The 18131-nt window shown below is 39.5% G+C and overlaps 1 protein-coding gene and 1 long non-coding RNA gene across 2 annotated transcripts in view; one reads left to right on the plus strand and one right to left on the minus strand.

Annotated features, from left to right (window-relative positions):
- KIF11 (kinesin family member 11) overlaps window positions 1-8043 on the plus strand; it is a 45626-nt gene extending 37583 nt beyond the window's left edge. The window contains exons 19-22 of the mRNA XM_025917997.2: window positions 2078-2300; window positions 3370-3521; window positions 4580-4696; window positions 6621-8043. Coding sequence (XP_025773782.1) covers window positions 2078-2300; window positions 3370-3521; window positions 4580-4696; window positions 6621-6752 — 624 coding nt within the window. The 3' untranslated portion in view covers window positions 6753-8043. The remainder of the gene's footprint in view (window positions 1-2077; window positions 2301-3369; window positions 3522-4579; window positions 4697-6620) is intronic.
- The window catches only part of LOC147576079 (uncharacterized), a 42133-nt gene that overhangs the window by 13703 nt on the left and 10299 nt on the right, over window positions 1-18131 (minus strand). The window contains exon 2 of the long non-coding RNA XR_015241733.1: window positions 16627-16714. This is a non-coding gene — a long non-coding RNA (uncharacterized LOC147576079). The remainder of the gene's footprint in view (window positions 1-16626; window positions 16715-18131) is intronic.

Raw genomic sequence — 18131 nt, forward strand, 5'->3', positions numbered from 1 at the left:
CCGACTGAGCCACCCAGGAGCCCCAGGAGAACTTTATAATTAATAGGGTGACCACATTCAAACTCACGGATAAATCTTTTTTTTTAACCAATTAATCTTTCTTTTTATGTTTATTTATTTTTGAGAGAGAGATAGATAGATAGATAGATAGATAGAGAGAGAGAGAACAAGTAGGGGAGGGGCAGAAACAGAGGGAGACACAGAATCTGAAGCAGGCCCTAGACTCCAAGCTGTCAGCACAGAGCCCAGTGCAGGACTCAAACCCACGAACCATGAGATCTTGACCTGAGCCAAAGTCGGATGCTTAGCCAGATGAGCCATCAAGGCGCCCCTCGGTTAATCTTTTCTTAGAATTTATTTTTTTATTTTATTTTATTAAAAAATTTTTTAATTTTTATTTATTTATTTTTAATATTTTATTTATTTTTGAGACAGAGAGAGACAGAGCATGAGCAGGGGAGGGGCAGAGAGAGAGGGAGACACAGAATCTGAAGCAGGCTCTAGGCTCTGAGCTGTCAGCACATAGTCTGATGCGGGGCTTGAACTCGCAAACCACGAGATCATGACCTGAGCCAAAGTCAGACGCTCAACCGACTGAGCCACCCAGGCGCCCCCCCCCGCCAAATTTTTTTTTTTACATTTACTTATTTTTGATAGAGACAGAACACAAGTGGGGGAGGGGCAGAGAGAGAAGGAGACACAGAATCCGAAGTAGGCTCCAGGCTCCGAGCTGTCAGCACAGAGCTCAATGCAGGGCTCGAACTCACAAACTGCGAGATCATGACCTGAGCCGAAGTCGGACACTTAACCAACTGAGCCACCCAGGTGCCCCTAGAATTTATTTATTTATTTATTTATTTTTTTTTAAATTTTTTTTTTTTTCAACGTTTTTTATTTATTTTTGGGACAGAGAGAGACAGAGCATGAACGGGGGAGGGGCAGAGAGAGAGGGAGACACAGAATCGGAAACAGGCTCCAGGCTCTGAGCCATCAGCCCAGAGCCCGACGCGGGGCTCGAACTCACGGACCGCGAGATCGTGACCTGGCTGAAGTCGGACGCTTAACCGACTGCGCCACCCAGGCGCCCCTATTTTTTTTAAGTTAACTCTATTCCCACTGTGGGGCTTGAATTCATGACCCCGAGATCAAGAGCCACATGTTCTACTACCTAAGCCAGCCAGGTACCTCAACTGATTAATCTTCACATGAGAGACACAACTAGGCATTATGTGCTTTCAGCACCACCAACAAAATATTCTTGCCAAACAATTAAACCTGATTTACATCAAACCTTTGGATCTCACTACTTTGTAGAAAATACAGAGTATAGATAAACATATGAAAATACAGTGTAGAGATGGCAATTGACCAGATCCAGAATTTGAGATAGCAGAGCAAAGACCTAGTTTTTTGAAGAAGAAAAACTTTTCAAAGGGAAAAGTATGAAGAAAGATCTCCTATATCAAAAGAGAATTAAGACTAAAAGATCTTAAGTCCTAGTTTGCCTGGAATAGTCCTTGTTGACATCAGTTGTTTGGATGTAATTATAACTAAGAGTAGCCCTTTTCACTCTGAAGAGCATCTCAGTTTGGGTGATAAATTATATGTCACCTACTTAAAGGCATATCAACCAAATCTAATGATAAATTCTGATTCAAACAAATGAATTGTGAAAATCATTTCAGACAATTTGTGAAATTTGCACGCTGACTAGACATTTGATATAAAGAAATCAATGTTAAATTTTTTAGATATGAGAGTGGTCTTAAAAAACTCTGAACTCTTAGAGATGTATGCTGAAGTAAATGGATGAAATGATACAGGATTTGCTTTAGAATAATTCTATGGGAAGATGAAGAGGAAGTGGTTAATCTTGTTTGAGCTATACCCCATGTATGGATAAACACTGAGATTGGGTAGTCAATACAAAGGGGTTAATTATACTATTTTCTCTATTTTTGCATGTGTTTTTAAAACTTTACTGTGGAAAATTTCAAAGTAACAGGAAATAATATATTGAATAAAATATTTGACAACTTCAATTTTAATAATGAAAGCTCATTTGCATCATTTACAGGTTGTAAACCAAGGTTGTGAGGCTTCAAGTTCAGAGATTACTGAAAAATTAAATGAACATAAAGCAGCTAATGAGAACCAGCATAATATGTTTTTTGATCAGATAACTACTGATGAAGAAAAATTAATGGCACAAAGTCTAGAATTTAATGAAACCATAAAAATTGGTTTGACTAAGCTTAATTGCTTTCTACAACAGGATCTGAAATTGGATATCCCAACAGGTAATTTCAAAGGGAAATAGAATGGTTCAAATTTTTTTTTTTTTTTTTTCAACGTTTATTTATTTTTGGGACAGAGAGAGACAGAGCATGAACGGGGGAGGGGCAGAGAGAGAGGGAGACACAGAATCGGAAACAGGCTCCAGGCTCTGAGCCATCAGCCCAGAGCCCGACGCGGGGCTCGAACTCACGGACCGCGAGATCGTAACCTGGCTGAAGTCGGACGCTTAACCGACTGCGCCACCCAGGCGCCCCTCAAATTTTTAAAGTTGAAGTCAACCTTGTAGTGTGCCAGATGTTCATAAGAAGCAGGTCCTGCTGTTGTCTGATAGGATTTTACCATCTCGCTGTAGTCAACTCAAATGGAAAAACTGGGACCCTAAAATAGCTTTAATCAAGATTAGGTGTCACGATACAAGTGACATGTACTTGTAGAAATTTGGGCATCCCAATTCAATAAAATTTTACAAACATTTAGGGAACTGGCTTTGTTAAGAGAAGACATTTTAAAAGCAAATGAAAACCAGCAACCATCTATCTAGCACTGTTTTGTATCAGGGCATTTTAATACCAAAAATTGAGGAATGAAATTAAATAAATTTAGTTTAGTGGAAAAACCATACCACGTTGTGCATTTTCTTATGTGTACCTCTTATTTTGTCATGGACTTTTCGCATTTAGGAATCACCATTTTGAGAGGTCAGATGGCAAAGATCAGTGTAGGCTATCATGATTTAGGGAAGAAAGTATAACAGACTATTTAATAGTATGAGAATTGAGTCATTATTTGCATTGCATTGAGGGTTGTGGACCCTGTCAATTTATTAAAAATCATTGAGTAGGTTTTATGGTATGAAATTATACTTCAAAGCTATATGCATAACATACTTTGAAGTATTATATACATGTATACATACACATACACACACACACCCACACGGCCATCCCATGTAGGGTAGTGGCTATATCTTTGGAAGACAAGACTCATTTGGAAGTATACATTTTAGCATTAAAAAAATCTTCTTCAAATCCCACACTTCAATTCTTTTCCCGTTTATATAATCCGCTAAAGGTATGACACCACAGAGGAAAAATTACTTATACCCATCAACCCTGGTGAGAACTGAACCACGTGAACAGCTCCTTGATCAGTTGAAAAGGAGGCAACCTGAGCTGTTAATGATGCTAAACTGTTCAGAAAACAACAAGGAAGAGATCAGTCAGGTAAAATTTAAAGCATTCCTAATATTAGATCTCTCGCATAAACTCCTTTTGTCATCAACTTCATGTGAAGAATTTTATTCTTTGCCCTTAAATCCTACCCTGTCTCATTAATGGTAGTCGTCTGACCCTTCAGTCTGTTTCTTTTAATCTGGGCATTTTAAAATTATTAAAGTCATAATAATAATAACAACCAATATTTGTGCTTATTATGTGACAGCCTGTTCTAAGCACTTTACATAAATATATATACTCAGTTAATTCTCTAAGTAGTCCTTTGAAATAGATGCTAGTACTATCCACATTTTATAGGTGAGGAAACTTAAGAAGTATCTTGTCCTATGTCAGTGTGGAGTTGGAATTAGAACCTAGAAGAGCTCCACAATCTGTGCTCTTAACTCTAGTAATTATTGTTATTAATTTTTTTTTTGAGAGAGAGCATGCTCGTGAGTCAGCAGGGGAGGGACAGAGGGAGAAGGAGAGAGAGAATCTTAAGCAGGCTCCGTGCTCAAGGGGTGCCTGGGTGGGTCAAGTTGGTTAAGCATCTGATTCTTGGTGTCAGCTGAGGTCATGATCTCAGGGCCCATGGGTTGGAGCCCTGCATCGGGCTCTGTGCTGAGGGTGCAGATCCTGCTTGAGATTCTCTCTCTCTTTCCCCCATGTCTCTGCCTTCCCCTACTTGTACAGTCTCTCTCAAATAAATAAATAGCTTAAAAAAAAAAAAAAAAAAGAGTTGGACGCTTAACCCACTGAGCCACCTAGGCACCCCTTAACTATAGTAATTATAGACAAGTTGGGAAGTCATAAAGTAACATAAAAACTAACAATTAAACTGTAATCCCATTATTCTGAGATTACTACTTTTAACACATTATAAGTACTTCTCTGTGAGAAAACATTTGGGATTATTTTCATTATTTTTTAGACTTTCTACGAATTTTGTTGAGGTTTAACTTTTATGCAATGGATGTTGTGTTATTTTCAAAGAAGAAAACTGCATTTACTTTTGTGAAGATTTTTAAGTCCTTGGACTTAATCACTAATCTACCTTCTTATTTTAGGACTTGGATGAAGAAAAGTCAGTTCTAGGGCACTCAATAGAAGAACCTCCAAGTCAAGAGCCATCTATAGATGCTAGTGTGGATTGTTCATCAAGTGGTGGGATTCCGTTTTTCCAGGTACCTGATTATATCCTGTCAGATAATCCTTCCACATCTGATATAAGTCAGTGGCTATACAGTGTGAAGGAAAGTGCTACTCTTGGTGGGTGAAACTGAAAAATATTTTGTCATTCCTTTGGGATAGCTTGTTAACTTTTCTGATTTAAATTATTTACACAAATCTGATAATTGGTCAGGGTTTTTCTATGGGATAAATGAAGGCAAAGTTTGACTTCATTCCATCCCCAGATAGTACTCTTTAGCTATTGTATTTATCCCCTTTCCACTTCCTACATTCTCAGATGGATATGAAGAGCAGTCATTTCTCTCTTCCCTCCACCTTTGACATGGACGTCCTGGAGCCTATCTCTGCCCATACTCAGACTCTGAAGGCCAAGAGGTTTAAGAGACTGAGAGACTAAAGGCCTCTCACGTTATTTTAGTTCTCCTACCTGAGGCTTTTCTCTTGTTAAGGATTCCCCCATGTTTTCTGAGCCCCTCACCTGCCTTGATCTTGCTCACTTAAGTCCTGTAACCTTTTCTAACCCCTTTTCAACACTGTTGGGAGCATGGCACTATAAACTGCCCTGTACCTTTCCCTTTGTTTTGAAGACATGAGCGTAGACGCAGTCTGTAAAGGAGGGATTTTCCCACATAAGACATTGATGTCTACATTTTACAGTTGAAATGCTGCTTGTGATAAATGTATGTGCTTGTATCTAATAGACTTGCAGGGGTCTTCCCACCAAGGTCTAAAAATTCTCCATCCCCCATGTAAGCTGGTTAAAACTTCTAACTTAGATTCTGTTCAGGTCCTCTATGTCTGCCTCAAGGTAATTTTATCCCCAAATCCTTCCTACCTTTTGCTTTATTGTTAGAGAACTCTAAATATATTTCTTTCCATTTTTCAGCCCTCTCTTCTGTCTTATAAAGTTAAGGAAAGAAGGAAACTTAAGAAAAGAGAACCTTAGTGACTACTTAATCTCTGGTTGGAAATCCTTTCATTACTACCGTTCATGATATTTTGAAAGCGAGGCTCAGTGGTTCAGCTGTGGCAGGGAAGTCCCTACAGTACCAGAAAAGATTTGGGGTTGGATTTTAGACCTTCAGCTGAAGTCTGAAAATTATGTTTTCCCTGATAGCAGTCTCATGTGGGGAAATTTTCTGGGTTTGAAATTCTAAAGTTGATGTATGATTTGTCTCAGCATGGATGACTGGGTCTGCAATGGATGTCATTGGTCTCTTAAAGCTCTCTATGGGCAAGTATGAGAATTCCAATGAAATACAATTCCCAAGTGAGAAATATGAAATGTTTAAAAGAAAAGGTAAAATACAGCTTAAAAAAACACCTCAAGGTAGCCATATATCAGATTCTCTGCTTAAAATAGAATTGCCTGTTGTTGCATGATATCAAATCTTCATTTTCCTAGAGCAGGATTTATCAATAGCAGCTCTGTTGACATTTTGAGCTGGATAATCCTTTGTCGTGGTGGACTGTCTTGTTATTACAGGACGTTTCACAGCATCCCTGGCTTCTCCGCACTAGAAGCCAGTAGCACCTTACAGTTTTAACAACCAGAAATGTCTCCAGATATTACTAAATGTACTCTGGGGAGTCAAATTGCTCCCCGATGAGAACCACTGCCCTATAGTAAAATCTGTAATTTTGTCTTGGAAAATCATGCAGAAAATTAATATTTCTTTCACCTCACTCCTTCCATTGATGGTAAGATGAAAAAGGCATTCGCTTCTACTTGACAAACAAATTGTTGGCTCCAATTTGTCCTGAGTCTTTTCCACACTTAATTTCTAGCCTATAACCCAGAGAACTTTGAAAATAGAGTGTAACTAATATGTATTATGTTATGTAATAACACATAGCTGTAATATGTAAAGTAAAATGCTACTTTATTGACTTAATTTCTTCCCTTAATATTCACAGCATAAAAAATCACATGGAAAAGACAAAGAAAACAGGGGCATTAATTCAGTGGAGAGGTCTAAAGTGGAAGAAACTACAGAGCATTCTGTTACAAGGAGCAGATTACCTCTACGAGCCCAGATAAATCTTTAGTTAACTTGAGGATTGCTAATTTTATTTTTAAGAAAAATGAAAAATAGAACCTATAACTCCAGAACTTGAGCCTTATGTATAGATGAAAAACGAATGGAAAATATCAAGGCAATACTGTAAATTTAGTTGACTTTAATATGTCTGCCCATTTTTCTGTCATTCTTGTAGTTCACTGTACATTAAGTTGGGTTTTATTTGAGACTTGCATTCAGTAAATGTGTATTTTTAGCTTTTGATATAAAATAGCCCTTTCTGGTATATCACTAGGCAGCACATATATAAAAGTTGCGTGTTCTTCTAGGCTTGAATTTATGTAGGTGAATACCGCCAACTTGCTCTTGGGAAGGACCATCTCCGTTCTTTTCTTGATACGATTGAATTATGTCTGTATCTGCTTGCTTCCTTCCCTAGACTTTTCCAGTCTGCATTCTCAGCTCATTTTCTCCTTTTTCATTTGCGACCAAACCATCTGTAGAGCTACAAAATGGTATCTATTCTTATTATGAGATAGCCTGAATTTTATCTAGAAGTCTTTAACACTTTTCTGTGGTTCTGCCTAAAATTACTATCAACAATAAACATAACCCTAGAAGCATTCCTTCCTTCAATATTTTTAGTCTGTTTCCCCCTAGATGAAGAAGCACTCCTTTCTTTATGAGGCCTTAACACATTAGCCCCCACAGAGTTTGTAAGAAGCCACCTTCTCCAGAATATAGATTACTTTTATGGGAGAACTACCAAGAGCTCTGATTAATGGCTATGTGGCCTGTATCTTGGGCAGAGGTCCCAGTGATTTAAAAGGGCTTTTTGAAGCTATTAATTATGATGATAATTTCTATCCTCTTGTTTACCTTCATCTGAAACTTTGTTCTTTGTATATAATAAAATATGTATATGTATATTTTTCTTTACTGAAATCTTAACCCTTAGATGGGTCCTGACAGTTTTGATCTAGCAGCCAAATTTCTGGAAGTTGACATTTTTCAACATGAAGAATCAGCACACTAGAAGAAGGAATATACACAAAGAAAACATTTGGTGACCACATCAACTTAAGTGCATAACTTTAGAGAGATTTGATTGTGATAGCTAAGTAAAGCCAAGCCCTATTAGAGATTAGAAAACGTGCTACTTCAAGGAACTAAATTTACCTTCAGAAGTGTTAATTATCTTAATAAAAATAATGATACAATTTCTCTGCAAAATCAGATGTCAACATAACCTGTGGATAATATGTAAGAAAATAATCTGCCCTCAGTAAATCCATCAATAAATTTGGTTTCTACATTAACTTGCTTGCCCTATTATTTATTGCCTTATTTCTTTCACCTTACTCCTTCCATTGATGATAAGATGAAGAAGGCATTCATTTCTACTTGACAAATTGTTGGCTCCAATTTGTGCTGAGTCTTTTCCACACTTAATTTCTTGCCTATAACCCAGAGAACTTTGAAAATAGAGTGTAGCTAATATGTATTATATTTACAGAGTTCAGCAAGTTCTAAAATTCCTAAAATACACTTCCACACAGGCACCACCAAGGAAGAAGGGCCTTGGTAAACATTCCAGGCTTTCAGTTGTACTCTAAGGGATTAATGAGAAACAGAGTGGCCCTCACAGGGCCTGAAGTCCAGCTTTAAGTCCTCCGTTCTCTGACATTTTAAAGTTACCTAGGAATGCTAATGCAACTGACAAGCAAAAATAAATCACTAGAGAACTTTTTTATGTTTTATTTTACTTTAGAGAGAGCGCAAGTAGGGGAGGGGCAAAGAAACGGAGACAGAATCTGAAGCAGGCTCCAGGGTCCGAGGTGTCAGCACAGAGCCCGACGTGGGGCTCGAAACCAAGAACTGTGAGATCATGACCTGAGCTGAAGTTGGATGCTTAACCAACTGAGCCACCCAATGTATGACTCAGCTTAAAAAAATGTTTTAAAAATTAAAAAAAATTTTTACTGTAAGTAGGCTCCACACCCAACGTAGGGCTCTAACTCACAACCCCTGAGATCAAGAGTAACATGCTCCACTGACTGAGCTAGCCAAGTGCGCCCAGATCACCAGAGAATTTTAACATCCCAAGCCTTAAATCAGCTTTACAGTTTTTCATATACAATATCAAGCACTCAAAACAAAACAAAACAACAAAACCTATCAGCAAAAACAGAATAGGCAGCTTCAAGGACTCATTCCTCCTGAGGCAAAACCATTCAGAAACAACTTTGTCAGAACTAGGTTTATAGCAACAAAGCAAATGCTGAATCAAGAAAAGGCAAACCTAAAACTAGGAAATCTTTGTTATTTTACTTGCTCTTGCTCCATTCCCCTTCCCAGCTCCCTGGTGAAGACAGACGGCAAACACACATTCTCCGAGTGGGGACCCCGTTCACTGGTCCTGAAGGAGTAGAGGACCTCTTGTTCTCAAAAAACGGTTCTGCCTGGGGCAATCTGGAGGACTGAAGCAAGGCACTTGCCTTTGTTTCATCTAATTCACAACTCAGGGTGGAAAAGTGGCAGGCATTTCTCAAAAATATAAGGCCAATGAGGGGCGCCTGGGTGGCTTGGTCGGTTGAGCGTCGGACTTCGGCTCAGGTCATGATCTCACGGTCCGTGGGTTCAAGCCCCGCGTCGGGCTCTGTGCTGACAGCTCAGACAGAGCCTGGAGCCTGATTTCAGATTCTGTGTCTCCCTCTCTCTCTGCCCCTCCCCTGTTCATGCTCTGTCTCTCTCTGTCTCAAAAATAAATTAAGGCCAATGAATGCCCTGCTGCTACCTGGGGCAAAAAATGACAGCTGAGGTAAATAAAAGAGCGTAAAGCCTGAGAGGGAAAAAAAGGAGAGTTTCTTAGGGAAATTAGGCCTTCAAAGCCTACGTATACTGGGGAGTTGAGAAAGCCACTCATGTCCAGGCCAACTTACATGCTTAGAGAAGACCCTAAGCTTTCACTGCTGGCTGATCTCCAGGCTCAGCACAAGCAGATAGTGAAAACTAAGGCAGATTTTAAATGGCCTAGCTAAGCACTGAAGGTGTGTTCCAACACAGTCAATCTGTAAAGACTCGAAGGATTTTTTTTCTTTTCCTTAATTTTTTTTTACTTCTTGTTTTATTTCTTTCTTTTCTTTTTTTTTTTTTTAAATTTTTTTTTTCAACGTTTTTATTTATTTTTGGGACAGAGAGAGACAGAGCATGAACGGGGGAGGGGCAGAGAGAGAGGGAGACACAGAATCGGAAACAGGCTCCAGGCTCCGAGCCACCAGCCCAGAGCCCGACGCGGGGCCCGAACTCACGGACCGCGAGATCGTGACCTGGCTGAAGTCGGATGCCCAACCGACTGCGCCACCCAGGCGCCCCATTGTTTCTTGGTTACTGGTATTCAAGGAAATCTGTCAGCTTACTATGCAAGCAAAAAGAGACCTCGGAGACTACAGAAGTCAAAGAATCGATACTCGAAAATAGTTTAGGTAAGTAACAAACGGTTACAGCCACGGCAGGCAACAAACAAAAACCCTGAGGCAAGAAGAATCCCATTTCCAGAGAACCACATTATAATACCAAAAAATTTTTAACAGAAAGCTAAGAAGTATGCAAAGAAACAAAGTATGGCCCATTTACAGAAGAAAGGAATACAGACCATCCCTTATGAAACACAAACATTGGACTTTAAATGAACTGTCTCAAATACACTCATAGAGTTAAAGGAATTCAGGAGGACAATGTCCCAACAAATGGAGAATATTAGTAAAGAAACTAAAAAAAAGAGCCACACAAATTTTTAGCAGAAAAGTACTAAAACTGGAATGAAAATACACATACACAAAACACTGGAGGATTCCAATAGCAGATGTGAGGAGGCAGTAGGACGAACCAGTGAACTCGAACCCAGGTTAATTGAAATTTGTCTAATCCAAAATGCAGAAAGAAAAAAGAATGAAGGAAAAACTAAATAAAGCTTAAGAGACCTGTGGAGTGCAATGAATCATACCAACATTTGCAAAAAGGGAGTACCAGAAGGAGAGGAGGGGAATGGGCAGGAATACTTGAAATAATGGCTGAAAACTTCCCAAATTCGTTGCAACACTTGAATCTGTACATCCAGGAAGCTTAACAAATTCAAACAGGAGAAACTCAAAGAGATTCACAACGAGAGACATTATATATTCAAACTATCTAAAGCTGAATACAGAATCTTGAAAGTATCAAAGTGCATGTCATCTTCAAGGAAATGCAAATCAAAACCACAGAGAGATGCCACTTTACATCCAAAAGGATAGCTATAGTAAAAACAAAAAATAACAAGTATTGGTGAAGATGTTCCACGGGAACCTTCATATATTGCTTGTGGGAATGTAAAATGGTTCAGTCATTGTAGAAAAATAATTTGATGGTATCTAGAAAAGTTAAACATAAAATTACTGTATGACCCATAATTCCCTTTCTAGGTACCTATCCAAGAGAAAATCAAAAAATCATCCACTTAAAATACTTGTACATATATGTTCATATCACCACTATCACAATAGTCAAATGTTATAAACAACCTATGTGTCCCATCAACATATGAATGGATAAACAAAATGTGGTATATACATACAATGGATTACTACTTGGCCATAGAAATGAATGAAATACTGGTACATGATACTGTGTGAATAAACCTTGAAAATATAGTGAAAGAAGTCAGATGCAGAAGTTCATATATTGTGTGATTATGATTCCTTTTCTGCAAAATATCCAGAACAGGTAAGTTCATAGAAACATACTGGTGATTGCCAAGGCTGATTGAGAGGGGAAATGGGAGTGACTAATAAGTATGTAGATTTCTTTTGGGATATTGAAAATATACGGGAACTAGATAGACGTGATGTTGTGTAATATTGTGAACATATTAAATGCTACTGAGTTATGTACTTTATTTAAAATTTTTTATTTTTTAATGAGACATAATTGGCATATAATAGTTCAATATAATTATTCAATATTTGTATATGTTGAGAAATGATAACAGTAAGTCTTAAAATGATTCATTGTATATGATTTTGGCCTAAAAATCCATTCAAAATAGAAGAGGTAATTGAATCATAGTGGCATTAATATTGTAGGTAGAATTAATTAGCAGATGGGAAAAAAATTCTTAAATGTTACAATCTATTTTAATTTTGTTTTAATTTTTTTGTTATACAATACGTACTTTTTTTTAAGTAATTTTATTTATTGTTTTTAAAAAATTTTTTTTTAATTTATTATTTTTTTTAATGTTATCATTTATTTTTGAGAGAGAGAGCATGAGCAGGGGAGGGGCAGAGAGAGAGGGAGACACAGAATCTGAAGCAGGCTCCAGGCTCCGAGCTGTCAGCACACAGCCCGACGCAGGGCTTGAACTCACAGACTGTGAGATCATGACCTGAGCTGAAGTCAGATGCTCAACTGACTAAGCCACCAAGGCGCCCCTTATTGTTTAATTTACATACAAGTTAGTTAGCATATGGTGCAACAATGATTTCAGGAGTAGATTCCTTAATGCCCCTTACTCATTTAGACTATCCCTCCTCCCACAAGCCCTCCTGTTCTCTATATTTAAGAGAACTCTCTGTTCTCTATATTTAAGAGTCTTTTATGTTTTGTCCCCCTCCCTGTTTTTATATTATTTTTGCTTCCCTTCCCTTATGCTCATCTGTTTTGTATCTTACAAGTCCTCATATGAGTGAAGTCATATGATATTTGTCTTTTGCTGACTAATTTCGCTTAACATAATACCCTCCAGTTCCATCCACATAGTTGAAAATGGCAAGATTTCATTCTTTTTGATTGCCGAGTTTCAGTTTTTTAATGTTTATTTTTGAGGGACAGACAGAACATGAGTGGGGGAGGGGCAGAGACAGAGGAAGACAGAACCTGAAGCAGGTTCCAGGCTCAGCTGTCAGCACAGAGCCCAATGCAGGGCTTGAACTTGTGAACCACAAAATCATGACCTGAGCCAAAGTCGGAAGCTTAACTGAATAAGCCACCCAGGTGCCTCTGTTTGTGATTTTTTTAAAGTTTATTTTGAGAGAGAGAGAGAGAGAGAGAGAGAGAGAGAAAGTGAGAGCGCATGCACGAGTGAGGAAGGGATGGGCAGAGAGAGGAGAGAGAGAAAGAATCCCAAGCAGGCTCTGCATTGCCAGTGAGAAGCCCAGTGTGGGGCTTGAACTCATGAACCGTGAGATCATGACCTGAGCTGAAACCAAGAGTCAGATGCTTAACCAACTGAGCCACACAGGTGCCCCTAAAGGGAGTTTTTAAAAGTGGATGATGGGTTAGAAGAAAATAGCTACACTAGACATAACAAGACAAAAGCACAGAAACAAAAGAAATGGTATGGTGAAAAGATCTAACATACATGTAATTAGAGCCTCCAAAGGAAGAAGAGAGAATGACTCAGGCTCTGTAAATCTCAAGCAGGATGAATATAAAGTCACACCTAGGTACACCATAGTCAAACAGCTAAAAGCCAACAATAAAGAAAAAGTCTTATAACTAACTAGAAAAAAACAAGATATTACTAGGAAAAACAATTAGGCTGACAGCTGACTTTGCAGTAGAAAGAAAGGAAGCAGACAATGGAATGATAGCTTCAAAGTAATGAATAAGTCAAGTCAGTGGGAATGGTAGAGTAAGGTCCTCTGAAAACAGTCCTCCATAAAAGCAAGGAGACACTGAGAAAATTTGTCAAGAGAAAAATTTTTTAGAATTCTTGTAATAAACCAAAGGCTTGGAATAATCCAAGGAACATTTATTTTTTATTTTTTTAAAGGCTATATTTTGGTTAGAATGATGAGCTTTGTGGGATTTTAACTTGACCTATTCTCATCACTCTCCCCAGCTTCTTATTAGCCTTGAAAACCAACAGTCCCACGATCATAGTGAAAACCAGTAGCCTAGCAGCCACTGACTGGCATAGAATAGGTTTGGAGCTTCCTGAAAACACCATTCTCAAATAACTGTCCTTATTTGACCTATCTGGCAATTCTCTGGAGACCCCCCCTATTCACAGGACTTGTCTTATTTGACCTGACTCTGACCTTGCTCAGTGAATATAGCCTTTTTCCTGGGGGCATTTGTTGAAAATAAGCAGCAACCATAGTTAACATTGCACCTGTCTGAGTTAGTGATCTTCCACCTTAAGAAAGTGGGGAGGGGGCGCCTGGGTGGCGCAGTCGGTTAAGCGTCCGACTTCAGCCAGGTCACGATCTCGCGGTCCGTGAGTTCGAGCCCCGCGTCGGGCTCTGGGCTGATGGCTCAGAGCCTGGAGCCTGTTTCCGATTCTGTGTCTCCCTCTCTCTCTGCCCCTCCCCTGTTCATGCTGTCTCTCTCTGTCCCAAAAATAAATAAAAACGTTGAAAAAAAAAAATTAAAAAAAAAAAAAAAAAAAGAAAGTGGGGAGCCCGATGTGGGGCTCACATCCATTACCCTGGGATCATGACCTGAACCTAAATCAAGAGTCGGATACTCCACCAACTGAGCCATGCAGATGCCCTTGACAATCTGTCTTTTAATTAGCTTATTTAGAATGCTTACATTTAATTTTATTATTGGTCTTAAATATATAATCTTGCTGGTTGTTTTGTTTGTTTCCTCTGTTCTTTGTTCCTTTTTCCTCTTTTTCTGCCTCTTTTAGAATTAATTAAATGTTGTTATGAATCTATTTTATTGCCATTAAACTTCTGTTTAGTTGTTGTCCAAAGGTTTGCAATATACATCTTGAATTAATCAGTTTACTTTCAAAAACATTATACTGATGCAAGTATAGTTTAAGAACCAAACAACAGCATACTTTTAATTATGTCTCATCTTTTCTGGTTGTTTCCATTTTATTTTTGTATTTGCAATAGAACTACAACGCATTACTACTATATTTTTTTAAATGACAGGGGCGCCTGGGTGGCGCAGTCGGTTAAGCGTCCGGCTTCAGCCAGGTCACGATCTCGCGGTCCGTGAGTTCGAGCCCTGCGTCAGGCTCTGGGCTGATGGCTCAGAGCCTGGAGCCTGTTTCTGATTCTGTGTCTCCCTCTCTCTCTGCCCCTCCCCCGTTCATGCTCTGTCTCTCTCTGTCCCAAAAATAAATAAAAACGTTGAAAAAAAAATTTTAAATGAGTGTCATTTATCTTTTAGATAAAAAATAAGAGAAAGAATGTTCTTCCTATTTATTTTCATTTTAGCCATTTCCAGAGATCACTTGTTTTTGTAAATCCATTTATTTGTTTACAATGCCAAATATATTCCTCTTGCTTAAAGAAATTCCTTGAACATTTCTTATAGTACAGGACTGCTGGTGATGAATTCTGTCAGTTTTTGGTTTCTAAATAATTCTCTGTTTTGTCATTTTTGAAAGATATTTCATTGGGTATAGATTTCTGGGTTGATAGTTATTTTCTTTCAGCGCTTTAAAGATGTCACTCTGTTGTCTTCTGGTTGTAGTTTCTAACAAGAGGGCTGGTAGGTAATTCCTATTTTTGCTTTTCTGCATTTAATGTCTTCTTTCTCTGGATGCCTTCAAAATTTTCTCTAGAATTTTGGCTTTCAGTACTTGTAATGGGGGGAGGGCAGGAAGCTAAGTTGCTGGAGGGCTTTCCTCAATATTTCTGCTCTATTCTCCACTTTCAGCCTTCCCTGTGTGCCTGAGCCATGGAAGAGTCTCTAAGCACATTTTTGCCCTTCTGCCTTGGGAAGGATGCTATGCCTTGATTCCTGGGGTTTGTTGGCTGGCGTGGAGGTTGAGGAGGGTTTTCTGTTGGGCAGGTCCAGCCTTACTTCTAAGCAGGTACCCTGTGTCCCATGTCTTAGGGGAGTTGGGCTTTCTCAGTGATCCCGTCCCTCCCTGGGGTCGCCAAACTCTGACCATATCTTTGGCCCTTTCTTTGCAGGGAAGAGTGTCGTGCCTCACCCCGAGGGGTGGATGTTTTCTGTTTGTGTTTGTTTTCACCTTTATCTCAATCACAGTGGTCTTTACCTGTTCCCTAGGAGCCAGGATGGTGCTGCCCTTCTCCCTGTGGCTTTTGTCTATAAGGAAGAAGGGTCTGGGCTCCATGCCTCTCGAGTAGTGAAGGCTCCTCTCCTCCCAGGGCCTGCATCATGGATGTAGGCTGTCTCTGGTCTTCTGCCCAGCCTCCAGACTCTCTTGAGCACCTGGTAAAGTCTGTGAAGACCCGGCTAGTGGGTGCAAATTCCCACTGTGTCTGCACTTCCTAGAGATTCTATACTTTCTTGTTGGCTCATATTAAGCCTTTGGCAATTTGTTTAAAATTTTAGCTGACTTCTTCTTACATGTTTACATGGTATCTGGTGTCTCCTTCTCACAGGCTCTACCAAAGGTCAGCTACTGCTCATCCTTGTCTCTCCTTAGGAAGTCCTGTCTTTCCTGAGAGAACTCAGCTGCCCTGAGACCTTAGCTCTCTGATGTGCTCAAGAAAAGTTGTGTAGTTTATCTCATTTTTTCTCTGACAGATTTCTATGTCTTAGGTGGGAGCAGAATCTGTGTAATCTCGCATTGACATTGTCCAACGTGTCAGACAAATAGTGGACTGAGTTCAAGAGAGATTTCCTTTTAAAAAAAAATTTTTTTTAACGTTTATTTATTTTTGAGACAGAGAGAGACAGAGCACGAACGGGGGAGTGTCAGAGAGAGGGAGACACAGAATCCGAAACAGGCTCCAGGCTCTGAGCTGTCAGCACAGAGCCCGACGCGGGGCTCGAACTCGCAGACCGCGAAATCATGACCCGAGCCGAAGTCAGCCACTTAACCGACTGAGCCACCCAGGTGCCCCGAGATCTCCTTTTCAAATGTGTGCTTATTTTGTTCCTATTCTATTCTTATTAAACAAAATTGTTGTATGTTTACTTACCATTTCTTTTTGCCCCTTGGCAGCCAAAAGTCTTTTCTAGTCTTTCTGGTCACCTTCTATGCCTTCAAGATACTTCCCCAATGTGAACCTGAAGAGACCGAGGAAAATAAGAATTTAATCTGATATCTCCTTAGGTTTAATCTGACCCCCTTATTCAAAAGCTTTTGTTTTGAAGGAAATTTAAAACCTTGTTGCCATACCTAGGCTTGGCATACTGTCTGATGAAGTAAGTGACTTTTGGTCAGCAGGAGTATCAGTAGCAGATGTCCCTTGGGACATTTTCTCCCAAAGAAGGAAGAGAAAGAAGAGAAAAACATGAAAACACTTCATAGACATTCTATTAAAAATATTATTTTAAATGTTTTTTGTTGGGGCGCGTGAGTGGCTCAGTCGGTTAAGCATTCGACTTCCGCTCAGGTCACGATCTCACAGTTCATGGGTTCGAGCCCCACGTCGGGCTCTGTGCTGACAGCTCAGAGGCTGGAACCTACTTCAGATTTTGTCTCCCTCTCTCTTTGCCCCTCCCCTGTTCACACTCTGTCTCTTCTCAAGAATAAACATTAAAGAAAATTTTTAAATGTCTTTTGTTATTTTCTCACTGAATTATATATCACTTGGTTGGATAACTCAAAACTAGGATAGTGAAAACAAAATCAAGCTACCCTTTTAGAATCACTCTGATTTTTCTTTTTATCAATGGAATAGAATCGATAAGCCTAATAATCTTTTCCTGAATTTTTGGTAACGACAAATAATAGGCCTATTTAAGTGCCTGTGACTTATTTTAAAATAAAACATTGGATAATTAAACTATAATTGAAGTATTTGAAATATATGGAGCTTGAAATAACAGTGCAATTATTGGGGCGCCTGGGTGGCTCAGCTGGTTAAGCATCTGATTTTTGATTTTGGCTCAGGTCATGATCTCAGAGTTCGTGAGATCGAGCTCCACATGAGACTCAGTGCTGACAGCCCAGAGCCTGCTTGAGATTCTCTCTCCTCTCTCTTTGTCCCCCACTCAAATAAATAAACTTAAAAAAAAAAAAAAAACAGTACTTGTATACATTATCATTGTTTTTTTTTTTTTCAACGTTTATTTATTTTTGGGACAGAGAGAGACAGAGCATGAACGGGGGAGGGGCAGAGAGAGAGGGAGACACAGAATCGGAAACAGGCTCCAGGCTCTGAGCCATCAGCCCAGAGCCCGACGCGGGGCTCGAACTCACGGACCGCGAGATCGTGACCTGGCTGAAGTCGGACGCTTAACCGACTGCGCCACCCAGGCGCCCCTACATTATCATTGTTTATCACAGAAAATTCTTGTTTAAGAATCATATCTGAGGGGGGGCACCTGGGTGGCTCAGTCAGTTAAGTGTCTGAATTCAGCTCAGATCATGATCTCATGGTTCATCAGTTTGAGCCCCACATTGGGCTCCGAACTGATGGTGCAGAGCCTGCTTAGGATTCTCTCTCCCTCTCTCTCTGCCTCTTCAGCACTTGCTCTG

Source organism: Puma concolor, chromosome D2 (assembly GCF_028749965.1).
Source record: "Puma concolor isolate L17-30 chromosome D2, mPumCon1.1.hap2, whole genome shotgun sequence".
NCBI lineage: Eukaryota > Metazoa > Chordata > Mammalia > Carnivora > Felidae > Puma > Puma concolor.